Source organism: Cavia porcellus, unplaced genomic scaffold, assembly GCF_034190915.1.
Source record: "Cavia porcellus strain 051 isolate PalLab524CR breed Dunkin Hartley unplaced genomic scaffold, mCavPor4.1 scaffold_1, whole genome shotgun sequence".
Lineage (NCBI taxonomy): Eukaryota > Metazoa > Chordata > Mammalia > Rodentia > Caviidae > Cavia > Cavia porcellus.
The window spans coordinates 28,207,791-28,235,285 of record NW_026947484.1 but is presented as its reverse complement, the minus strand read 5'-3'; the positions used below and the strand labels follow the sequence as shown (position 1 = coordinate 28,235,285).

General features: G+C 36.7%; 1 protein-coding gene and 1 non-coding gene across 4 annotated transcripts in view; one reads left to right on the top strand and one right to left on the bottom strand.

Moving 5' to 3' along the window:
• The window catches only part of Nubpl (NUBP iron-sulfur cluster assembly factor, mitochondrial), a 239,322-nt gene that overhangs the window by 155,596 nt on the left and 56,231 nt on the right, over positions 1–27,495 (bottom strand). For all 3 annotated transcript variants that reach the window (XM_013147006.3, XM_063246482.1, XM_003464764.5), the window contains 2 exons: positions 2,375–2,414; positions 2,194–2,284 (listed from right to left, as the gene is read on the bottom strand). In XM_013147006.3, the coding sequence (XP_013002460.1) occupies positions 2,194–2,284; positions 2,375–2,414 (131 nt within the window). The remainder of the gene's footprint in view (positions 1–2,193; positions 2,285–2,374; positions 2,415–27,495) is intronic.
• Positions 7,985–8,121, top strand: LOC111755432 (small nucleolar RNA SNORA2/SNORA34 family). The gene has a single exon (XR_002789984.1). It is a non-coding gene; the product is annotated as a small nucleolar RNA SNORA2/SNORA34 family (small nucleolar RNA).

Here is a 27,495-nt window from a genome sequence, read left to right as displayed (position 1 = left end):
CTTCTTGTCTTTGTATTATTGCTGTTTGTTTCTTTGTTATTTTTAAGAAGTTTTTCATTTCATTCTCCCATATTACAAGTCTGCCCTCCAGTTCAGATAGTCTGTCCTTAGTTTCTTTCAAGCTGTTATGCCAGTCTTCGATAGACTTCTTAGTATCTTGGTAGTCCCTTTGAACCTGCTTCACGTATTCTATGCTTTCTCTGTTTTCTCCATCAAACAATTCTCCCCTTTTTTTCTGTTCTTCCATTCCATCACCTGTTTTTTCTTGGGTGGTGCTTAGCATTTCTCTAACTATTCTGCATACTTCTAGCTTCAGGTCGTTGATAACTTCATTCCTGAATTGGTCTATGAGGCTCTCTATATGGTGCCTTATGTGTATTGGTGCGGTGTCTGCTATTGCCTGTTTCTCAGAATTGGGGGCCGAGGAGCCTTTCTTGTTGCTGCCTCTTCCCATGCTGCCTCTTCTTCTCTGTTCCTTATATATGCAAGCTTATATAAGAGGCCCAGCTTCTCTCCCAGTCAGCCACAGCCTGATCGAATTGCGCCAGTTAGGTGTTCCCGCTCACCGCTGCGCACCAGGGAGTTATGGACCAGGCAGCCTACGCGTCTCCCCTCCCGGCCACCGTCAGGCTCTGGGATCTGGGTTGGGACAGTCTACCAGGTCCGCCGGCAGCGTCACGCAGGCCAGGCACTTTTCACCAATCCCGCCCGAGAGGGGGATGTGTGGCTGGAGTCGCCACCGCGCCCTGCTCCCGCAGGACTGCTCGGGCCCAGAAAGTCCTCTGCTGGAGTCAAACTGTGGTAGAGTGTCAGTTTCTCTCACTCACCTCACCACAAGTCAGTGCACGCCTCCCTGCCGTTCGCAGATTGCCGTTCTCAGAGCTTCTGCGCATCTCTCTCCTTGCCGAGCCGCTGTAGAGGCAGCCAGCCGCCGCGCGGCGGGAAACCCAAATCGCGGCTTACAATGGCGCGGTTCCAGCCTCCACACCGAGTCTTTTCTGTTCCTGTTTTAGCACCAGGACCGCATTCCAAGTTGGCTTCTCTCAGCCCAGTTCGTTCCTGAGTCAGCAGAGCATATCTCCACCTGCTTATGTCTCCTTAGTCCGCACCATTCCTGGCTTCTGAGCCGAGTCTTTCAGAGAGCCGCCAGTAGTTGCTGTTATCTGTCCGCCATGTTCTCCCGGAAGAGCTTAGATGTGTTTTTGATAAGTAAGATCACTGAGTAAAATAGGATGATGAATGTGTTAAGAGGGCAGCTAAATCTGAATACTGACATGTATAATGTTAGGCTGGTGATGTAGCTCAGAGATAAGACCACTTGCCTAGCATGTGTGAAGCCTAGGTTCAACACCCAGTACCAGAAAAAAAAAAAAAAAAGACAAGTATTACACAGGCAATTAACACAATTATTCCATATTATCTGACAGTTTTCCTAAATTCAGAAAAGAAAGACTAGATTTATCCACTTACAGCATGGTGCTAGACCCAAAGCAGAATCCAAATAAATTAGAGGTGCTTGTTGTAACTCAGTAGAGTAAATGCAAATTACTTTTAATATTTACCAACACAATTATAAATTCATATCCACTGAGAAAAATTTATTCCAAGCAAAGTATAATTAACATATAACACAACCATCCACTTACATTATCCAATGAAATGTTCTGCCCTTTTCTTAAAGACATATTAAAGTTGATCGACCAGATATTATACACATAACTATGCAAGTATGCATATTCAAAGTTAGATTAAATTATACTTCTAGGAAAAACAATTCAAAATCACAAGTAGCACACCTTATATAATTTTTTTGTATCTGAAGAATTTGTGCACTACTTTCATAATCCAATTTGAGCCATAATGAGATTAACCTTAAATCTAAAGAACACAGATTACTTGTTTGTTCTTCTAACTGCATACTCAAGAAAGCAATAAAAACAATATAAAGGAAGACCTTAGGATACTCAGTACTCAAAGGCAACAAGAAAGATTAAATCATACAATAGTGACATTGGTTCTGGTGCCACATAACCCATTACATGTCACATTACTCATTATATATTCAGCCTATCAATTGGATTGCTTTGTAAAATATCTCATATTTAACTACAAACTTTCACAATTCTCCAGTCAACAAATGCAGGAACCACAGCCTTACCAATAATAAAACGATTTTTAACGCAATTTTCTTACCTGCCTCAACAGTTTCTCAACAGCAGACATTACCATAAGGCCTCTCCAAACAACTGGTGTACTCTCTTCAACCAGGAAGCCCATGGACATACTGCAACAGTAGTACAAAAGTACAATTCAGGTGTATAAGCTACTGGATACTATTCTAAAAAATAATACAAAAATTTTTTTAAATGCTCACCAAGCAATACCATAATTCAAAAGAGGCCTCATCCGGTTATCTGAAATAAGAAAAAAATCTCTCATTTAAAAGAGTAAAACATTATATATTAAATATACTGACTATTACTAACTTCTAAAAGTTTTTGTTTATTGTTTTGACAAATCATAACTACGTATACATGTATACATTGTAGAAAACTAGATTAACATATCTATCACCTCACCTACTTTCTTTGTGGTAGGAACATATAACTTTCATCAATTTTGAAATGTTTAAGAATGTATTTTAACATTAGTCAACATGATGGGCAACAGATCATTAGTATTCATTCCTTTTATCTGAATGAAACATTGTACCCTTTGTTTAACAGCTCCTCTTTTCCTCTTTTCCTGTCCACCCTCTCACCTCCTTTCTAAGAGTGTCAAATTAGAAATACAAATAGGCTGTTCATACTGTGTAATGTAACTTAAACTAATGCATCAAAATGTACAATCATTTAAACATTATACTCAATAGTTGCAATATCTGAAATAGTTGAGATACATTTGCATTAAAAAACAATTCAGTCGTGAGCCTGATGGTACGTGCCTGCAATCCCAGCACTGGGAGGCTGAGGCAGGAAGACTGCCTTCAAGACCAGCCTGGGCTACACAGTGAATGCAAGGCCAGCCTAAACTACACAGCAAGACTCTATCTAAAAAAAAAAAAAAAAAAAAAGTCACCTATAATTTCAAAATAGTGTTCTAAAAATACAGCCTAGATATTAATTTTCTACCAATTTTGTTCACATACATAAATATATAAATCATAAATTATCTATATGCTTATGTATATGTATATGTATATACATGTATTTGTATATCTGCATGCATACACATATCAGTTCTCCCTATGTTGGAGCATTACTTCATTTTAGTTTCTTAAAAGTTTGAAAACTAAGAAAATCAAACAAAGTTGAAAAATGATTTTGAAATCTGAGACACTGCATTCATCCCAAAAGAAAAATAATTTTATGCAGTCAAATATAAAAAACAAATATGTGTTATACACGTCAACAAAGTCTACTTCTCCACCGTGGTAGGAATCTTCTTAACTGATACTGAGCTAAAAGTTTAGGACAAAAGCATAAAAGTTCAACACTATTCTGCATTTAGATTTCACCTCACATTATTTAGGTTCTTTCTCCTCCATAAGGATATTCCATAAAACTGAAAATTGTAGTCAAAATGTACAGGTGCGATTTATATACAGTTTTTAGCTGACCTCCATTCATAGAATTCCTACTTGAAGAAAAAGCTATAGACCTTCACAAAGCTATAGACCTTCAGTGAAAAAGTATACAATTTTTAAGGTTTTCTTTTTTAACTTTTGACTAAACTAGTTCGAGCTCAAGGTCCCCTAACCTAATTTAACACCAGTACTTTCTTCCCATATAATTTTGTCAATTCTTTTAAAACATCCATCTTAAATTTTCAGAGCAATAGTGTTTCGTAATCAGCTCTGCATTTTTTTCACTATTTTCTTCAATTACATTTTTTAATGTGACTGAAGAAAATATTTTGCTTTTGTAAATTATTTTCTCTTTTGTAAAGAATTTATCAACTGTTTTTTCACCTTTGATCTGTTAAAATTATTATATTGAGGGTTTTTTAATCAATGTTGAAAAAACTTGCTTCTATTAAACTCAGTTTAATCATAATACAGTTTTTTTACATAAGGCTATATTTTGTTTACTAATATTTGGTTAATATTTTTCATATATGTTAAGGGACACTATAATTTTTCCTTTTTATTCTGCCTTTTAAGATTTACTAGCCTCAAAAAGAGAAGGTTATATATTTTTCTATGAACGAGTTTATATAAAAAATGAAAGTAGTATTTTGTTTTTTGAGTGTTGCCTTGCTAAAGTTGTGGTAGAAGATTTTAACTACCAATTCCATTTTAATGGATATGGAATAATTCAATTTTCTATTTCTTCCTTAATCTGCTTTGGATTTATTCTTTTTTTTTTTTTTTTTTTTTAATCGGTACCAGGGATCGAACTCACGACCGCCTGCTTGTAAGGCAGGTGCTTATGCCACTGAGCTAAATCCCCAGCCCCAATCTGCTTTGGACTTACATATTTTGGATTAATATTTTCCTAGTGATGCTTATTTCAACAAAATTTTTTAAATGTACTGCATAGAGTTGTTCAAATATTTTCTTACATTTGGAACCCATGTTATATATGTCAAGTTTCTTTTTATTTCCAAAATATTTATATTTTGGTATTCTCTTCCCTTAATTTTTAAAAAATCAACTCTACCAGACAGTCTAATTTATAATTCTTTTCAAAAAACACTTTTTGCTTCTTTAGTCTGTTTCTCCACTACAGCTTAGTTTCCAAGTTTATTAATCTCTGCACTTAATTATTTTGTGCCTTTTACTTTCTATTTATTATATTGTTTTAATTTCTTAGGCTAAATGGTTAGCTCATTCATCTTTTTTAATATCAACTTTGAGATATTCATTTATCTCAAACTATTATAAATACACCAAAATAAAACATGTTAACACAGATATCATCCATCCAATTACCTTTCCAGTTGAAATGCATGTTTTAACTGTTTTAACTAATTAAACACTGTTCAATATATGGCTTGCAGTTCAAACTGAGATTGGGAATTGAAATGCAAACTATCAAAAATCTTCCCACAAAACTAAAAACAAAATCTCTAACACTGCATACAGAAATAATCTTCATTTACTCTGTCAGCATGTTAAATAATAAACCAAAGAAAATATGAAAATATTTTTTATAGCTAATGAATCATCACTTGAAAACTCAGCAATATCAGCATACTCATCACCATGTTAAATATGCTTTGTTTTGTTTGTTTGTTTGTTTTGTTTTGGTGGGGGGGTTGAGACAGGGTGTTACTATATAGCACAGGATGGCTTTGAACTAATTATGTACTCCAGGTTGGCCTCAAACTCATAGTGAATGGCCTGCCTCAGCCTCCTGGTGCCAGGATTGTAGGTGTACACCACCACACTGTGCCCTAAATATGTTTCTTGAAATTTAACAGATGCTCAAGCAGATAATACACATACAGTAATGTGTTGGTTAATGGTGAAGCTATGTTGTAATAACCGTGCTGTTGCACAATTTCCTTAGTGCATGAACATCATAAAATATATTTATACAAATCTAGAAATACAGCCCACTACACATGTAGACTACCATAGTATTTGCATGCGTGTGTGTGTGTGTGTGAGAGAGACAGAGAGAGAGGAAGAGGGGGAGGGGAGAGAGCACTTAATGTTCCTCGGGTCATGATGAACAAAACAACACAAAATCAAATCAAGCAAAAGAGAAAATAACGCAATCAAGCTGACACAATAAACATGAGATTATGAGGCTACTGCCAGCAAAACATACCACATTATTTTATAGCAAACTTGTAAGTAAAAGGAGTAAACTCCAAAAAAACAATAAAAATTTATGTTACAAACCAGCAATACAGGTGTTTACTATTTTCAAGTATTATGAGTTATACATTATTATATGCACTGCACTTTTATACCATTGGTAGTGCAGTAGGTTTATATATATCAGAATCCCACAAACAAGTGAGTAATATGTTGTGCTACAAAGATGTTAAGACAGGTACAATATTACTATGTAGTAGGAATTTTTCAGTTCCATTATAATCTTATGAGACAATCTTTGTATATGCAGTTTGTCATTGATTGAAATATCAGTATTCAGCACATGATTGTATACTGAAATTCAAATGATAAGGTTAGCAAAGCAAATCAAAATCACACTGAGATACCACCTCATTTCAATAAGACACATTATTCTAAAAAGACAAACAAGAATAAGCATTGGTGAGGATACAGAGAAAAAGAAAAACTAGTATACTGTTGGTGGGATGCAGATCGGTGTACCATTTGGTAAACAGGATAGCAGATCCTAAAGAAATTAAAATAAATTGCATGTAAGCCAGCAGACCCTCCTTTGGGTATGTATCGAAAGGAAATGCACTCACTGCCTTATGAAGAGATCTGCCCTCCTATGTTCATTGCAGCATTGTGCACAACAGCCAAGATATGAAAAACAAGCTAGATTTCTATCAGTAAAGAAATGGATAAAGAAATGCAGCACATATATGCAATATAATAATACTATTTGGTCTTGAAAAATGAGATTCTGCATTTACAACTCTATAAAGGACATTATACAAAGTGATATGTGACAGATACAGACAAAAAATACTGCATACCAGCCAGCAGCACGCATGGAGCTGGGCTAGACCTGGGCCCTTCCTGCAATTCCAGCCATCTCCACAGATGACCTCACAGGACCAAAGAACTCCAGCCAGAAGCGCACAAGGGCCTGGGCCAGAACCAGGCCCTCCCGTGTCCCACAGTCCTGACCACCCACCTCAGGACCTGGGAACTCCAACCAATGACATGCACCCCTGCAGTCACACTGCTGCCATCAGGGATCCCCCCACCCCACCTCCTGGACCTTGTATTTGCTGTTGATCTTAAGCTTCCACACCTCCCCCCAGAACCTTGGACTGCAGTAGATTAACCATGCAGCATCAAAGGGAGACTCAGTAAGAACTCAGCAGGCTTCCATCCATGAGGTGAGTTTGCCCCTAAAATAGGAATAGAGTTTGTCACTTTCAGTGGGTAAACAGCAACAGAGAAGCTCCCTCCAGAAGTAGGCCATAAGCAAGCTTGGCAAGTGGGTGGGTGAATCCTTTCTCCACACAGAGAATATCATGTAGGTTGAGGAGGGTGCCAACAAGACCTCCTCCAACCTGGAAAAAATTAAGGGGGCCTGTGGAACACCCAGAGACACAGTAGGGCCCCAGCCAAGACAAACACTATAAACAGGGAGATGTAGTGACTCTGAACAACCTGAGGACATAATAACAGTAGGAACTAGGGGTTGATTTCCATCGATACTCTTAGGCTTATAAGCCTAGGAAGCACATGGGACTCACCCAACAAGCCCTGCAGGTGGAATTCAGGTGACTGACCTACCTCTTCATTGTGGGACCCAGCAATTGCACAAGCATCAACTTTATAATAGGACCCCAAGATACACACTACCAACAAGTGACACTAGTGGGATTGAAGGATCAAATATTAACTCGAAAGGGGAAAATGGCAAAATGAAAAAGCAAATTACAATCTCAAACATTTAGGCCATGAGGAGCAAGTATAGGAGACATTGAAATAGCAGACTTCAAAAGCAACACACCAGAAATCTCTGAAAAGATAGCAAGTGAAATAAAAAAACAACTCCATGAGCTATAGAGGAAATCAAATTAGAAGTAATCTCTCATGTAAAAACAGAAATAACAACTTTGGTAAAGGAGTTGCTCAGCACAGCTAGAGAAGAAATATATAAAAAGTACAGGAGCATGGGAAACTGATCGAAACCTTAAATGAACAATACAGAAAACAAACAGAATTCATGAAACAAACTGAAAGACACATCCAAGAAACAAAAAATTCTATAAAAAGCTGGCAAAAACATTTAAATGAAGCTGAGGATAGAATTTTGGACCTTGAGGATAGGATTGCAATTAGCAATCATGAAAGGACAGAACTTTTAGAAATAACAAACTGGTCCTTAATCAAGGCCAGCAGCTTCCTGATGCTGCTGGTTTCAAGCAGGAGCCTAAAGAGATGTCTTTCTATGATCTGCTGGCCACTTCAGAACTTGGGCAGTAAAATGGTCAATTGATTAGAAAGAAACAGCTTGCAACCACCCCCCATGAGCAACTGTGAGCGTGGCAGGCTGTGGTGGCCCAGAATGGGAGCCACTGGCCTTTACTGGGACCCACAGATACTGGGACCTGGAGCGCTGGGAAACCAAGCAACCCTTCTTTCCCCTGTGAGCAGCTGTGAGCGTGGCAGGCTCCGGTGGCCCAGGATGGGAGCCTCTAGTGTTTACTGGGACCTGTGCCATGCTAGGACATTGAGCGCTGGGAAACCAAGCAACTGCTCCTCCCCTGGTAAGCAGCTGTAAGCATGGCAGGCTCCAGCAGCCCAGAATGGGAGCCTCTTGTGTTTACTGGGACCCCTGCCATGTTGGGACCTGGAACGCCAGGAAACCAAACAATGTCTCCTCCCACCTCCCAGTGAGCAGCTATGAGTGTAACAGGCTGTGGCGGCCAAGGATGGAAGCCACTGGTGCTTACTAGGGCCACGCAATGCTGGAACCTGGAGTGCCAGGAAACCAATCAACCCTTCCTGCCTGATGAGAAGCTGTGACCGTGGCACGTTCCTGCAGCCCAGGATGGGAGCCACCGGCATTTACTGGGACCCGGGCCATGCTGGGACATGGAGCACCAAGAAACCAAGCACCCATCCCCCCTGACGAGCAGCTGTGAGCATGGCAGGGTCCAGTGGCCCAGGACGGGAGGCACCAACATATATTGGGACCCGAGCCATGCTGGGACCTGGAGCGCAAGGAAACAAAGCAACCTCTCCCCCCTGCCTGTTCTGTTTTGTTGAACTTCAACATACATGAAAGTATGGACAGTTATCTTGAAGAGAATGAGAGATTCTCTGACAGCCATTAGTGACTTCTCTATTGTCTGGTTTTGAAGACCTAAATCGCCTTCCTAATTCTGTTCAGAACAGTTTTATACTATGTTGTTTTATATGAATTCTCTGTATGCAAAGACATGGACAACTATTTAGAAGAAAATAAGAGACAATATGATAGATAGTGAAGATCTCAGGTCATCTAGCTTTGAAATTTATATCTCTTACATTGTTTTCTTATGTCCTATTTTGTTCTATTTTGTTGTGTTTAATTTTACCCCCTTTAAAATAAAAAAAAAAATTTTAATAGAAATAACAGCAGCATGAAATGACAGTCCAGCAGCTTCAAGATGATGCCAAGAGAAACAATATAAGACTAATAGTTATCAGTGAAGATGCAGGAGTCAATGCAAATGACATAACTAAAATATTCACAGAATTAATAGCAGAAAATTTCCCAAACATAGGGAAAAAATCTGATATGCAGGTAAGTGAGGCATATAGAATGCCAAACAATCACAGCCATCATAAATCTATACCCAGACATATAATAATTAAGATCCCAGACATGCAGCATAAAAACAGAATACTAAAAGCTGTAGAGAAAAGACACAACTCACCTACCAAGGAAAGCCCATTAGAATCACAGCAGACTTTTCAGCCCAAACCCTCAAGTCAAGACAATCTTGGAGTAAAGTTGGTTTTTTTGTTTTGTTTTGTTTTGTTTTGTTTTTGTCTTTTTTCCTTTTTATCGGTACTGGGGATCGAACTCACGACTGCCTGCTTGCAAGGCAGGTGCTTATGCTGCTGAGCTAAATCCCCAGCCCCAGAGTAAAGTATTTTAAGTCCTAAAGGAAAACAACGTTCAACACAGACTGATGTATCAAGCAAAACTTTATATCAAATTTAATGAACAAACAAGATACTTCCATAACTAAGAACAACTGAAGAAATTCATGTCCACCAAACCAACCCTAGAAAAAGTGTTGCAAGACATACTAGATAGAGATAAAAATGACCACAATCCCCAGAACAACAACAGAAAGAAACCACCAAGTAGGACAAGCAATTAAATAAAGGGGAAAAGCAGAAAGCAAACAACCAGAACATAGCAAGGCAAAGTCAAGCCAGTACATATCAGTGATATCCATAAATGTAAATGTCCTCAATTCTCCTATCAAAAGAAATAGGTTGACAGAATGGATCAAGAAACAGGATCCCACAATATGCTGTATACAAGAAACACATTTGACCCAAAAGGAAACTCATAGATTAAAAGTCAAAGGAAGGGAAACAGTATTCCACAAGACAGAAACCCAGAAAAAAACAGGGGTAGCTATTCTGTTTGCAGACAAAGTCACTTCAAACCTAAAACAATTAAAAGAGATAAAAAAAAAAGTCACCACATACTCATTAGTGGAAAAATTCAAGAGGAAGGACATGAAAAACCAAATACACAAGAACACAATTATAACAGGGGTCCCTAATGCCCCACTGTCACAAAGAGATAGATCACCTAAACAAAAAGTTAGCAAAGAAACAATAGAACTGAATCATAACTGTGAGCAACAGGACTTAGTAGATGTTTACAGAATGTTCCACCCACCACATCAGAATACACATTTTTCTCAGCTGCACATGGGACATTCTTCAAAATAAACCATATATTATCCCATAAAACATTCTTAAATAAATGCAAAGGGATTGAAATTATCCCATGTGTAATATCTGACCATAGTGCACTGAAATTGGAAATTAAAGGCAAAAAAAAATTGCAAAACCTGCATAAATACATGGAAATTACATAACAACCTTCTGAACAACCAATGGGCTACAGATGATATTAAAGAAGAAGTAAAGCAATACCTACAATTCAATGAAAATGCAGAAACAACATTTTGAAATCTATGGGATGCAATGAAAGCGGGCTTAAGAGGAAAATATATAGCAATAAATTGTTGTATCAAGAAAATAGAACAAACACAAAAAAACAACCTAATGCTTCATCTCAAGCTTCTAGAAAAAGAAGAGCAAATTAAACCCAAAGCTCATGAAAGAGAGGAAATTGTAAAGATTAGAGCACAAATCAATGCAATTAAAACTAAAAAAAATACAAAGAATTAATGAATCAAAAAGCTATTTTTTGAGGGAATAAACAAAATTAAGAAAGCTCTAGCTAACCTTATAAAGAAAAAGAAAGAAAAAACCCAATTCATGCAATAAGTACTGAAAAGGGGAAAGTTACTATAGATCCCATAGAAATTCAATCAAGTTCCTGTGCCACTGAGCTAAATCCCCAGCCCTTCCATAGAAATTCAAACTTTGAAAATCTCTTTGAAAATCTCTACTCACATATAATGGAAAACACAGAGGAAATGGACAGATTTCTAGAAATACATGAACTACCAAAACTCAACCAAGAAGATATAGCACTTTGAATAATGCAATATCAGCTATTGAATTTGAAAACATAATTAAATACTTACCAACAAAAGCCCAGATCCTGATGGGTTCATGGTTGAATTCTATAAGAAATTCAGAGATATGGATCCCAATACTCCTTAAATTCTTCAATGAAATTGAAAAGGAAGCAATCTTCCCTAAATCATTCCTGGAGGCAAGTATTACTCTGATACCAAAACCAGAGAAAGACCCAATGAAAAACGAGAACTACAGGCAAACCTCACTAATGAACATTGATGCAAAGATTCTCAATAAAATACTGGCAAATAGAATCCAGCAAATCATCAAGAAGATTATACATCACAACCAACTGGGATTCATTCCAGGAATACAGAATTGCAGGAATTAACATATGCAAATCAATAAATGTAATACACCACATCAACAGAGCCAAAAACAAAACCACATGATCAGCTCAATAGATGCAGAAAAAAGCTTTTCATAAAGTCCAAAACTTGTTCATGATTTAAAAAAAAATTCTTCAGAAACTCAGAATATATGCTGTCTACCTCAATTTCATGAAGGCTATCTATGACAACCAACCATACTAAATGGACAAAAACCGAAAGCTTTCACACTAAAATCAGGAACAAGGCAAGGATGTCCACTATCACCATTTCTATTCAATATAGTTCTGGAAATACTAGCCAGGGCAATCAGACAAGAGAGAGAAACAAAAGGAATAAAGATAGGAAAGCAAGAAGTTAAACTATCACTATTTGCTGATGACAAGATACTCTATATAGAAGACTCAAAAAACTCCATTAAAAGACTACTAGAGGTAATAAACAAATTTAGCAATGTAGCTGGATACAAAGTCAGTGCTCAAAATCAATAGCATTCCTGTACACAAACAAAAAGCTCACCGAGAGAGAAATTATGGAAATATTGCCTTTCACAGTAGCATCTAAAAAAATGAAATACTTAGGAGTCAACCTAAGAATATAAAAGATCTATATAATGAAAATTATGCTACACTAAAAAAGGAGATTGAAGAGGATATTAGAAAATGGAAGAATATTCCTTGCTCTTAGTTAGGAAGAACCAACATGGTGAAAATGGTCATACTCCCAAAACTGTTATACAGATTTAATGCAATCCCAATCAAAATACCATTGACATACCTCACAGATCTAGAGGAAACACACCTAAAATTCATTTGGAAACAGAAGAAACCCAGAATAGTAAAGGCAATTCTGGGCAACAAACGCAAGGCAAGAGGCATCTCAATTCCTGACTTGAAACTATACTACAAAGCCATAGTGATAAAATCAGCATGGTACTGGCAAAGAAATAGACCTGAAGATCAATGGAACAGATTAGAAGATGCAAAGACACTCAGCCACCTGATATTCGACAAAGAGGCTAAACATGTTCACTGGAAGAAGGATAGCTTCTTTAATAAGTGGTGTTGGAAAAATTGGCTTTCCACATGCTGAAGACTGAAACTAAACCCCTGCATATCACCATGCACAAAACTGGTCTAAATGGATCAAAGATCTAAATATTAAAACCGAAATACTAAATATTCTGGAAGACAAGGTAGGTAGAAGTCTTGGAGACATAGGGGTAGGCAGACAATTCATGTACAAAACACAAATTTCACGGAAAACACTTTAAATAATCAACAACTGGGATCTTATATTATTGAAATGTTTCTGCATTTCAAAAGAAATCACCAACAAACTGAAAGAAAACCCATAGAATGGGAACGAATTATAGCCAGCAACCCCTCAAAGGACTTATATCCAGAATGTATAAAGAATTTAAAAACATCAAGCCCCCCAAACTCAAAGACCCACTCCAAAAATGGGCATCTGAGATGAATATGCATTTCTCAGATGAAGATATACAAATGGTAAGTAAACACATGAAGAAATGTTCACCATCACTGGTCATTCAAGAAATGCAAATTAAAACAGCATTGAGATTTCATCTCACCCTGGAAAGAACAGCTGCATCAAGAAAACAACTGATAACAAATGTTGGTGAGGCTGTGTTGGTGTTGCTCCATTGTTGGTGGGAGTGTAGACTGGTGCAACCACTATCGTAATCAGTATGGAGATTTCGCAGAAGACTGGGATTGGAAGTTCCATTCAATCCAGCTGTTTCCCTCCTGGGTATTTTTCCCAGAAAAACTGAAAAGGTCATGTCACAGTGATGTATGTGCACTTTTGTTTATAGAAGCACAATTTGTAATAGCTAAATCTTGGAAACAACCAAAATGTCCATCAACTGCAGAGTAGATGAAAAAGATGTGGTATCTTTATACAATGGAATATTACTCAGCTATAAAAAGGATGTTCTTGAGGCCTTCATAGGTAAATGGAGGCAACTTGAGACTATCCTCATAAGTGAAATAAATAAGAATCATATTTATAAATATCACGTTATAACTCTAGTGTAAAAAGTAGTAAGAACTGTAGGAGTAAGAAAACCCAAAATGTGTAATTGCTATTTTAAAAAAGAGAGGAAAAGAAAGTGCTCTAAAGGATATAACTGCATGTATGTTTAAGTGTGTAAGATAGATGACCATATTACTAAGTTTTTGTTGGACTGCTGAGCAGAACTGTTTGCAGTCTCACTGTTTGAATGTCCACTTCGTATGTTTTAATTTTGTAACTTGAACAACTATTTCTTAGATGACAGTATATAATTTATCAACTAGTGATTTCTTACTGTTTTTTTTAAATTCTGTATTATTACTACCCTTTTTTTGGTTTTGATTTTTTTCTCTTTAAACAAAATTTTAAAAACAAAAGAAAATGGAACACTGATTACCAGGGTTGTGGTGAGCGGAGCAAATAAAGACACATATATTAAAAAGGCAAAGTACCAAATATGTTAGATTAATAAGCTGAAGGTGCTCATGTATAACATGAGGACTATAGTCAATAATACTATACTATATTCAAGACTCTTGTTAAATCAACAGATTATAGCCATTCTTACCATAGAGGTAGGGGAATGGATAACTCTGTGAAGTGATGGATATTTTAACCTGTTTCACTATAGCAACCACTTTACCAAATATGAATATCTTATAAAAATATGTTGTATACTTAAATACAGAAAACAAAATTTAACAGCAAAAAAAAAAAAAAAAAGAAAGGAAAAACATTAGCATGACTCCTTCACAAGGATGGTATTTTAAAGTTAACAGGGAAAAATGTACATTGAGCCCTAAAAATGTACAGCATATACATTACTGAGAAAATGATAGGCACTTGTATGAATACCGAATAGTTTCCCTAATGTAAGTAATGATTCAAATATATAAAAATATGTGGTAATCATGATTCCCCATTATGTGGCCTTGAAGCCTTATAAAATTTTCACTTATTAACTAGAAAGGCTTTATTCTGGGCTTCTTGATATGGAAATATTTGAAGCTAGAGTATATGAAGTTTTATCCAAATATTTCAAGGAAAAAGACAGACACTATGATGGTAACTACTATTAAGTCGGGTTGTTTGGTGGTGGAGCACTAGGTTGCTGAAACAGTCATGCTTTGACCTCTATTGTTATATTGTTATGTCCTGTTTTAACTCAATCTCTCCCTTATTCTTTAAAAAAATTATTTAGTTATTTCTTATGTTTATTTTAATTAAGGGGAAAAATTTAAAAAATTAGGATATATAATAGTAACTCTTTTTGATTTCCTATTAACTTGTTTTGAAGTCCTGTAATACTCCCACGATCTTGTTTTGACTGATTAGACTCTGTTCCATTCTGTGCGATAGTATCAAGTTTGAGGGTATAGGCAACTACTTTGAAGGCAATAAGATTCACTAAGATGCCCATTCTGGTTTGACTATTGTCTCCTTTGGAAGTCCTGTAATGTTTACAATGCCTCAGTTTTATTGGTCTTGTTCTCTACTGTTTTGTCCAACTTTATAATATCTAATGAGATAGACAATTTTTTTTAAGGAAACAAGAGACAATGTTGATAACCATTGTTGATAACCTTGTACTCTGTTCTACATCATGTGCCATGTCTATCCTTGGTTTTGACTGACAGCTTTGTTTTGCCATATTTGACTTTATTCTCCCTCCCCCCAAAAAAAAGTAATAAGAACTAAGGAGTAATAAAATCCAAAATGTATAAATTTTGTTGTAAAAAAGAGAGGGAGGAAAAAAAAAAAGAGCTCTAACTGATATAACAGCAAGTGTGTTTAGGGGTGTTAAATAGCTGACTATATTAATGTTTTTGGATCATTGAACACAGCTGTTTGCAGTCTCTGTTTGAATGTCTACTTTGTATTCTTTGATACTGTGATTTGAGCAACTATTTCCAAGATGATAATATGTAATCTATTAACAGGTGATTTCTTACTGTTATTTTTTTTTTTTTTGTAGTTCTGTATTATGTGTAACCTTACACCGCTTTGTTTTGTTTTGTGTTTTTCTCTTTTTCCTCTTAAATAAAATTTTTAAAAAATGATAGGCACTTTAATCACCATCTTTTCCAATGAATCAGTAAACAAAATTAATGCCATCTAAAACCACTTTACTTTCATTGATTAATAAACTTCTTAGAAGTAAAATGTTGCCAAACTCTGAAATCTTATTCTTTAATTGAACTAATGAACACCACCTCAAAGGTATAAATTAGTTTCTTTGCCACAGAATTTCATTTTGTAAAAATAAGTATTCCAATTTCTCCAAATAAACAATAGAGTACTACTGGTTAAAATTTTACATAGGAACTTTAGAATCCACTGCCCTGTGAATAATAGGTTTTTGAAAATGCAGTAATTATCTAAGGTTACTATGACACAGATCATTATTCCCTACTTTTTTGTCCTCCTCATGATAGCTCAAGCACTGCGCCACAAAAGATTCTCACTTTAAGCCAAACTATTTCCATCACCATGCCAATCAAAGAATAACATCTTGCTGCATCCTCCTCACACTACTGCAACAAAGTTCTCTCATTTCTAACAGGTGTGAATTTAATTGATTAACTATATGTCATCAGTGAATTTTAAATAGATTTAGGGACTGCTTTTATGTTGTAAATTGTCAAGTCAGAATGAATAACATCATGATCGTGTCAAACTGAAGAGCTGGGTTAAAAAAAATAGACATAAAAAAAGGTTGCTTTAAATCTTTCTATTAAAGCTGACATGATTAAATGTTTCAAGGATAACTCTGACCTATAATCAGATCTTCTTTCTATAGCAGTCCCATTGTTCACGCATAAATTAAGGAGTAGTCATTACCATTTGTTTGGTAGTAGTAATAAGCCTGAGAAATCTTTGTACCTTCCACTCTTTCCCTAGCTCCAAAATCACATAGGTTTTTTAAATAAAAGAGAACAATAAGGTTCAGGAATAGTATCCAAAACACCATTACAAGTTCTCAAAATATTTTTTTAAATGAGGACAGAAACTAAAGCCAAAATATTCATTCTCATTTCATGAAATTTAAAAACTACTCAAAGTTTAAAAATTATTTTTTTTAAAAAAAGCATTTGATAGAAATAAGCATTTACTCATTTGTTAAAGCCCAAAAATATGCAGAAGTGCAAGAATTACAGAAGACAGAGCACCCAGTGCAAATTTTATGGTTTTACTTCCTCACATTTACTTCCCTATTCTTTCCTTCCTTTCTTTCTGAGACCAACATCCTTTCTTATAAGGACCTAGAGATGCACAAAAGATGTAGCCATTATTGGCCTTGCAGGAGAATTTTATATGGCTGAGTGAAACAAAGTAATGCCACCAATAAACAGTGTGCTCTCTCTACCTGCTCACTTAGAATAAAAAAAAAAAAAAATAGAAAATAAAAAAAGACAGGAGGAACAAATGGATCAAAATATAAAACTTGAGTAAAAACCCAGACAATCAAAAGATTTTTATTAATACTTTATCTAGAAGTAGAAAGGAAGAATAGCTTAAAAATAACAGAAACAGAAAGACAATAAAGAAAAAATGTTTTCGTAATTTTGTAATTTCTATCACTCAGTATTAAAATTGCACTTGTCTTCAGTACACTTTCCCTTTTGCACCACCTTGCAACTTTACCACGTCCTATACCATCACCCTATCATCTAAAAGCCATTCAGGTATCCAACCTCTCTCAATCTTTTTTTCCTCTCTCCCAACTTTAAAAAAAAAGTGCTCTTTCCAACCCAACCCTTGCTCAAACTTTTATTTTCTTACATGAATATACTCCCTTAGAAAAACAATCTGACTCAAGTTAATCACATTAAGAATGTAAGCTTTGCAGAAGTGTGTATTTTTTAAAATATTCTAGCTAGCTAGCTCACTAGATTATAAATCCAAGAATTCATATTTTCAAGCAGGAGCAATATTTCAGATTCTTGTCTACTCTGGGACTAATTTACTGAGTAACTAGAAGGCCAGATATGAACCTGGTATCCTGCTTCTGAAACTGCCATTTTATACTTTTGAGTTTAATAAGAAGTAGTGAAAAAAAAAAAAGACTAGAAATGCAAAGGAGCCAACAGAACTTAAGACAAGGATGATAAATATTTGGTTTATATACTGCTACTCCAACATCCATACACCAACACTCTCTGTCTACAGCCTGCTTTAGATCTACCTAGGTAGAACTAATTGATCACAGCATTCTTCCTTACTAGTACCTGAGATATCTCAGAAGTTTTTCAACTCCATGTTTCAGGTAACCAGTTGGAATTTAAGATGAAAATTATGTAACATCTACAAATTTAGGGAGTAGTCAGGTATCTGGGAAGGGAAAATTAAGGAGATGAAAGAAAGTACCACTTACCTTCATCTAGAAAAATAAGAATAGCACTGACATTGTGTACCAGAAAGCTCCCCATTTTAGACACCACATAGTTTGTTTCATTAAATATTTACAGCAACCTTATGAGGCAAACAATCTCCCTTTCCAAGTTGGGGAAATCAAGCTATCCTCTGCTTCCTCTCTGCTTATCTAAATCCCCTTCTTCCACCATAGCCTGCAGACTAGTTCTCCATGATACTGCTCCCAATCTTTTCCAGAATCTACCACTTAACAAAATGTTCTTCTAGCCTGACTCTCTGTATTACTTTCTCCTCTCCTTGTTGAGACAAAACTCATGATGCCAACAGTTAGGGAAGGGAAGGTTTATTTCTTACAGGTTGGAAGTTTCAGTCCGTACTCAGTTGGTTCCAAGGCAAAATGAAATAGCTGAGGGGCAGTGGTTCATGGCAGCAGCTGCAGCAAAGCACAAACTGAGCAAGAGAGTAGCACACCTTCTTCCTGCCCTTATACTGTATGCTGGCTCCACCCCTGAGCAGGTGTAGCACTCCTACCACCAATCCGAGTGCTAAACAATGAACCAATCACAAGTACTAGATTAAGCTGCATCCATGATTGCATTAGGCCCGGGGGGGGGAGCATCTGAACAGAAACCATAACACCAATTAAACACTATGTTCCTTCTGCTTAGAATAGTAGGTATTCATAACATATGTCCATACATGTTTATAATATGTTTAACATTATATATAAAATGGTGAAAACAATTTTGTAAGTAGCTAAACAGTCAAAAGTAAATAGATATTGAAGAAAACTTCTACTAACCAAAATGTGTAATAGGTATTGTTAAATAGGAAGAAAATGATCAAATGGGGAATGGAGAAGGAAAAATGAGAAAAAAAAAAACTGCACTTCTGGGAAGATGGCAGAACAGTAAGCAGCAGAGAAAACAGCCTCTCTGACAGAAACAATCCACATGCTAGAATATAGCATCGTGGGGAAGACAAAAGAAGGAAAGAAGTGGGTCCCATGGACTCAGGAAGAGTCTAAAGTGAGAACTAAAATCAAAGAGAGAGTGAAAAAAAAAAAACTTAAAGAAGAAGATGGTAGCTGGCGGGACCTTCACCCAGAGCCAGACCCACTGGGTGAGAAGCTATTGGAACTTAGGGACAACATCAGAGTGATGGTAATGGCTGGCAAGCCTGAAGGCCTCTGCAAAGAGACACAGTGGTGGAGGGGAGTGGTGGATGCGGAGGACTCAGTGAGTGTAGAAGACTCAGTCCTCCTGCAGGAGAGGGTGATTGGCTGGGAGCCGTTCTGGAGTCAGGCAGGATAAGCCCAGAACCACAACTGCAGCCAGCTTCCTCCAGCAACTAGTAGCTAGGAGCAGACCTGTGAAAATTGCTTGGACTGAGCCCTGATCCTGTTCACATTTCAACAGGCATTTCCGAGATTCCTTTAACCCTCACCCTAACCATCTCAGCTTGGAGGCAGCAGCCAGCTCCACCTCTGCACATATTCTAACAGCTATGGTGGGGGCTCCACCAGTTCAGTTAGGAGGCAGCATGTCTCAAAACAAACCATCAAATCAAGAAGAGCTTGGAGTGAAGTATTCCAAGTCCTGAAAGAAAATAAACTCTAACCCAGATTGATGTACCCTGCAAAACTATCTTTCACAATTAACGGAGAAACAAGATACTTCCACAACAAAGAACAACTGAAGGAATTCATGACCACCAAACCAAACCTACAAAAAATCCTGAAGGACATAATAGAAAAAGATAAAAAAGACCATGGTTCCAGGAACAGAAGAGGGATAGACAACGGAATGGAGGGGGGAAATAGGCAACCAATGGCAAAAAAATAGCATGGAAAGATGAAGCAGAGCATGTTGGCCATAATCACTAATATAGGTTGCCTCAATTCACTAATAGAAAGAAACACAAGTAGAGTGGATCAGGAGACAGGGTCCATCAATACACTTATACAAGCAACACATTTAACCCAAAAGGAGATTCATAGATTGAAAGTCAAAGGAGAGAAAAAAACGCTCTATGTGACAGGGAACCAGAAAGCAGTAGAGGTAGCTTGCCCATTAGCTGCAGACTGGTTAAGAAAGACACTTTTATACAATGGAAAGCTACTCAGCTATAAAGAAAGAAAATCTTGAGACTCTTATAGGTAAATGGATACAACTTGAGATAATGCTCATGAATGAAATGGTTCAGAGTCACATGAGTAAACATTGTGTTGTTTCCCTAGTATAAAATCTAAAGGAGTTAGTGGAATACAAAATGCACAATATATCCTATGAAAGTGAAAGTGGAAGAAGTGTCTAAAAAGGGAAGACAGTGGCCACTGTTAATCTATTATCGTGATGTGAAACCCAAATTGTTTTCATTGTTCCGTTTAGCGTGGTTTGATTCTATTTCGGTTTGTCTAATTTTATTATATATGATGGCAGGGACAGCTATTTCAAAGATTACAAAATATATTATGGTAGCCATTTTGGATTTCCTATGAGCTTGTTTTAAAGACCTGTATTATTTTCATTGTTTTGGTTTGGCTGATTTTATTCTATTTTGTTTTGTTTGACTGTATCATGTCTAATGATATAGGCAACTACTTTGAAGACAAGATGCATTATGGTACCCACTGTTTTGAAGTTCTGTACTATTTCCATTATGTTGTCTTTATTGGTTTCATTCTGTACTATTTTGTTTGATTTTACTAAGCCTGATGGTATGGACAATTCTTTCGAAAATAACAAGAGGCATTATGGTAGCCATTATTGATTTCCTTGTATTTTGTTTTAAAGTCATGTACCATGTTCATTGTTTTGTTTTGATTGGCTATTCTGTTTTGTTTCATTTGGTTTTATTCTCTTCAAAAAAAGAAAAAAACTGGAAACAAAGCTTTTGCAAATGGGAAAGGTAGAGGGGTTAAAAGGAGGATGGGGAATGGTTAAAAAAAAACAAGTTATATCATGTACAGGTACAAATTCTCTATGATGAATGTGATCATTATATATCTAAAATATGCCAATAAAATCTGATTGGAAAAAGAAAACCACTACTCTATAGTTGAATATATAGAATATAGCATCGTGGGGAAGACAAAAGAAGGAAAGAAGTGGGTCCCATAGACTCAGGAAGAGTCTAAAGTGAGAACTAAAGTTGATCTTTAGGTATTTTTAGTGATGTAAATATTATTTATGATAAGAAATTAGCCACATATTAGCTGTGATATTGGACAAGCTGTCAACAAACTTCACATAAACTTCATGTCAAGTAGTTTTTAAAAATCAATAGTTAAACTACTGTGTCCAAAATTAAACAGCAAGAGAAGCAAAACAGATTTGAAGTTAGGCCTATTTTTGCTAAGTCTCATACTCTTTCCACACATATATCCAAAGAAGTAGAAGGTTCACAGCCATTCCAACACATCAGATGACAACATTTGTTTGCAGTTTGGGTAATACAGGAATCGGTTTCTTTTTTCTGATTGCATGCTAATGCCCAGACAAGTTCCTCAAAATGATTTGATAGTGCCTTGATACACAAGTTATTCTGTAATTAATATCTCTCCTCTCTCAGTCTCTCTGTCTCTGTCTGTCTGTCTCTCTACTTCTACCTCTACACCTACTTGTCTCTCTCTTTCATAATACAAGTCTCACTGTGTTGCCCATGGTAGTCTCCAACCCCTAGGTTTAAGCAGTCTTCCCCCTCGGCCTCCTGAGTAGCTAGATACTGATTACAGGCAAGCATCCCCACAACCAGCTGGTATATTTTTCCATCTATGAAAACGTCTTAGAGATGATTACCAGCAGTAATAATTATAGTTGATTTTTACTTGTTTTGACATATTTCGTTATCACTAATCTGTTTTTGATGGAGATATTTCTAGCCTTCTTACCAAGTTATGTCAGACATAAAACTAATGTTCTTCTACTAGTATACCTGGTTTCTGAAAATCTGAAACCAATTTTTCAGCAGGAATAGTGAGCTACAGATAAAAAGGATTCAGGAGCTGGGATTAACTGGTTCTCTGGAAGTCACAAAAAAAAAAAAAAAACTCAGATGATCCAAAAAGATAAAACTATTTTCATATTAATACTAATATCATTTGGGAGAAAATACATACTATTTGGCCTTTTGCTGGCCAGGCCTTTTCTAGTAATTCAAAAAGTAATGATAAGTAAAACCTCCAGCAACTTGGCACAAATCAAGGCAATGGGGACTTCCAGGAGAACATGGCGGACAAATAGCAGCAGCTACGGAGGCTCTCTGAAAGACTTGGCTTAGAATTCAGGAATGGTGTGGAGTAAGGAGTCATAAGCAGGTGGAGATATGCTCTGCTGACCCAGGAATGAACTGGGAGGAGAGAAACCAACTTGGAATGCAGTCCTGGTGCTATAACAGGAACAGAAAAGCCTCAGTGTGGAAGCTGGAGCCCACGGCATTGGAAGCCACGATTTGGTTTCCCGGCGCGTGGGGGCCGCGTCTACATCGGCTCAGCAGGGAGACAGACGCGCGAAAGCTCTGAGAATGGGAATCGGCGAACGGAATTGAAAACAGGACGGGCAGGGAGCTGTGCATTGACTTGTGGTAAGGTGAGTGAGAGAAACTGACACTTTTCCACAGTTTAAGAGACTCCAGCGGAGGACATTCTGGGACTAGGCAGACTTGCGGCAGCAGGGCACTGCAGCGACTTCAGCCACATATCCCCCTCTCAAGTGGGATTGGTGAGAAGTGCCTAGCCTACCTGACGCTGCTGGCTGAGACCCAGTGGACTAACACAACCCAGATCCCAGAACGTGAGGGTGACCTGGAGGGACGGGCCCCGTGTAGGCTGCCTGGTCTGCAATTTCCTGATGTGCTGCGGTGGGCGGGAACACCTAGCCGGCGCAATTCGATCAGGCTGTGGCTGACAGGGAGGGATGCTGGGCCTTCTATATAAGCTTGCATATATAAGGAACAAAGCATATGGGAAGAGGCAGCAACAAGAAAGGTCGCTTGGCCCCCAACCCTGAGAAACAGGCAATAGTGGACACCGCACCAATAGACATAAAGCGCCATCTAGAGAGCCTCATAGATCAGTTCAGCAACTCAGTTATTAATGACCTGAAACTAGAAATAAGCAGAATAGTTAGAGAAATGCTAAGCACCACCCAAGAAAAAACAGATGGTGGAATGGAAGAACAAAAAAAGAGGGGAGAATTGTTTGATGGAGAAAATAGAGAAAGCATAGAATACGTGAAGCAGGTTCAAAGAGACTACCAGGAAACTAAAAAGTCTATCGAAAACTGGCATAACAGCGTGAAAGAAACTAAGGACAGACTATCTGAACTGGAGGGCAGATTTGTAATATGGGAGCATGAAATGAAAAAGTTCTTAAAAGTAACAAAGAAACAAACAACAATAATACAAAGACTAGAAGATGATAAGAGGATCTATAACTTAAGAATTAAGAACATAAAAGAAGAAGTAGGGACACAAACAAATGAACTACAAAAGCTACTCACAGAAATATTCCAGGAGAATTTTCCTAATTTAGCAAAAGGTAAAGATACTCAGTTGTATGAAGCATACAGGACCCCAGCCACCTACAACCCAAACAGAGCACCCAGGCATATAATAATAAAAATTCCAGAAATCCAATACCAGACCAGAATATTAAAAGTTGTCAGAGACAAGAAACAGACAACTTACAAGGGAACACCCATCAGAATTACAGCAGATTTCTCTGCACAAACCATCAAATCACGAAGAGTGTGGGGGGAAATAATTCAAGCTTTGAAAGATAATAATCTCCAGCCAAGATTGATATATCCTGCTCAACTATCCCTGGAAATTGATGGAAAAACAAGGTGCTTCCAGGATAAAGAGGAACTAGGGGAATTTGCAACCACCAATTCAACTCTACAGAGAATACTGCAAGATATTCTAAAAAAGAAAAATACGAAAAATCCAGAAATAGTGGCAGAGAGGCAACAATGAATGGAGCAGAAAACAAAATGAAGAAGACAAACTGACAACTAATGACAGAAAAAGAGCTCAACAGAAATGAGGCAGAGAAGATTGGATGATAAGAACAGCTATTTTGGAGAAAATTACGTCTTAAGAGGTAATACTGATTCAGTATCTTCTTGTTTTGAAGTCTCATCAAGCTTTTGTTCTTCTGTCTCCATTGGTCTAAACAGGTGGTATCTTATTGGATATTATTATGTACGATAGTATAAGCAAAACCTTTTAAAGACAAGCAGATTATACAGAAACCATTGTTCATCTTCTGTTAGTTGATTCTAAATACCCTGTAATACTGTCATTCTCTTAAATGGTTTTACATTGTTTTGATATCTTTGATGCTACAATATACGAAGTTATACTCAAAGATTTCAAGGACAGAGACAATATGGTAACTACTTTTAAGTCAGGATTATCTTGTGGTGAAACACTATTCTGCTTAAATAGTAATGTTTTTATCTGCGCTGTTTTGCTGTTATGTCCTCTTTTATCTCAATCTCCACTTCATTATTTACTTTTTTATTTTTATCCTTTTAATTAAGGGAAAAATAAATAAAAAATAGCAGGATATATTATAGTAACCCACTTTGACTTTCCATTATCTTGATTTAAAGCCCTGTATTACTCTCACCATCTTGTTTTTGACTGATGTCCCCCTATTCTGTTTTGCTTGATAGTACCAGGTTCCAAAGTTTAGGCAACAGCTGTGAAGATAGTGAGATTCAATATGACGCCCATTCTCGTTGACTTTTATCTACTTTTGAAGACCTATAATGTCTCCAATGTTTTGGTTTTGTCGGTTTTGTTCTTTACTGTTTGTTCAATTTTATTATAACTGATGATATAGGCAATTCTATTAGAAATAGCGGGAGGCATTATGGTAACCATTGTTGATCACCTAGTATTATGCTTTTACATTATCTATTATGTCCACCCTTTTGATTTGACTGACTGTTCTGTTATGTCACATTTGGTCCTACTCTCTTCCAAAAAAGTAATAAGAACTGTGGGAGCAACAAAACCCAAAATGTGTAATTGGCATTGTACAAAAGAGAGGAAAAGAAAGTGCTCTAAGTGATATAATTGCATATATATTTAAGTGTACAAGATAGAAAATGATATCACTGAGTTTTATTGGATCATTGAACAGAACTGTTTGCATTCTCACTGTTGGAATGTCCACTTTACAAGCTTTAATTTTGTGACTTGAACAATTATTTCTAAGATATCAATATGTAATCCATCAACTAGTGATTTCCTACTGTTTATTTTTTTTCTGTAAATCTGTATAACTTGTACCCTTTCTCTGCTTTTTTTTTTCTCCTTAAATAAAATTTTAAAAAAAATCAAGGCAATGGTACCACAACTGATGGTTATCATATTCTTTACTACCATGCATCACCATGCACACACAGTAAAAGTGAAAATCAATTTCACTGATGGATATCCTGAATGAAATTGTAACAATTACTGAATTTATTAAATCTCAGCCAATGGGTAAAGATCTTTTCAACAGTTTGTGCGACAGGGCAACCCATTCAGGACCCCTTCTATCTCTCAGGAGCTATTCCTCTTCCCCTTTCCTGTTCTCCAATAAATTTTCCTACTCTTCAAAAAAAAAAAAAAAAACAGTCTGTGCAACAAATGGGAAGTATACACACAGTACCTTTGTTCTATGCTGAACTATAATAGCTATCTGAAGGAAAGCCCAGCATAATGCTTTGGAGTTGTAAACTGAACTAGAGACACTTTTCATACAACACTGTTCTGTTTGTTTGTTTGTTTGTTTGTTTTTGTTTTTTTTTTTATTTGTTTTGTTTGTTAGGATCTTGCTATGTGGCTCAGCATGGCCTTGAACTCATTATGTAACCCAAACTGGTCTTGAACTCACAGTGATCCCCTTGCCACAGCCTCCTGAGTATTGGGATTACAGGAATGGCCCACTAAATCTAGCAAGACTGACCAACAGACAAATAATGGCTACTGAGCCAGGTAGGGTGACACATGCCTGTAATACCAGCAATCTGAGAGACTGGAGAATGAGAATCACAAATTTGAGCCTAACCTGGGAAACTTAGCAAAACTCCATCTCAAGTAAAAAAAAATAAATGGCACCAAGGATGTAGCTCAGAACTCCCTACCTTCAGTACCTAATACTGAGAAGAAAGAGAAGTGGAGAGAGACAGGAGAGAGAGAAAGAAATAGAGAGAGAAAAGGGCACAACACACACTGTACTCAGATGTCTTCAAAATAGTAGTTACATAAATTGAAAACATGGACACACTGCTATATCTAAAATACAACTTTCAGTTCTCATTTTTTTACCCACCCTAAAAAATATTCACTACTTCCTCCCAAATTTATCTCCTTTGTGTTCTAGGGTGAAATTATTCCCTAATATTCTTTGTTTCTCTGATCACCCTTTCTTAGCCTTTTTCCATCCTTTTAGGTAAGTATATCCCATAGTTCTATTATCAGTCATATCCTTGACTCCCTCTTTTGGGTCACCAAATTTAGGTCAGATAATAATGTGTTGTGGGAGGATATCTCTAGCATTACAGGATGTTTAGCAGCATCCCTGGCTTCCATCCACTAGATACCAGTAGCATTCTCTAGTCATGACAATCAAAAATGTCTCTAGTCACTGCCAACTGTGTTCTGGGAGACAAAGTCACTCCTGACTGAGGGATACTGATCTAAACTAAAAGCTTCAATGATTGCTTGTTATGTATATGTGTATACACACACGATATGAACACATGTGTGAACCATACACAATGTTACCTTTCTTTTTTTTTTTTAATTTTATTTAAGGAGAAAAAGGAAAAAAGCAGAGAAACGGTACAAGTTATACAGATTTACAGAAAAAAAAATAAACAGTAGGAAATCACTAGTTAATGGATTACATTTTGTCAAGTTGTTCAAGTTACAAAATTAAAGCTTATAAAGTGGACATTCCAACAGTGAGACTGCAAACAGTTCTGTTCAATGATCCAATAAAACTCAGTAATATCATTATTTATCTTATACACTTAAATATACATGCAGTTATATTGTTTAGAGCACTTTCTTTTCCTCTCTTTTGTACAATGCCAATTACACATTTTGGGTTTTGTTGCTCCCACAGTTCTTATTACTTTTTTGGAAGAGAGTAGGACCAAATGTGACATAACAGAACAGTCAGTCAAATCAAAAGGGTGGACATAATAGATAATGTAAAAGCATAATACTAGGTGATCAACAATGGTTACCATAATGCCTCCCGCTATTTCTAATAGAATTGCCTATATCATTAGTTATAATAAAATTGAACAAAACAGTAAAGAACAAAACCAACAAAACCAAAACATTGGAGACATT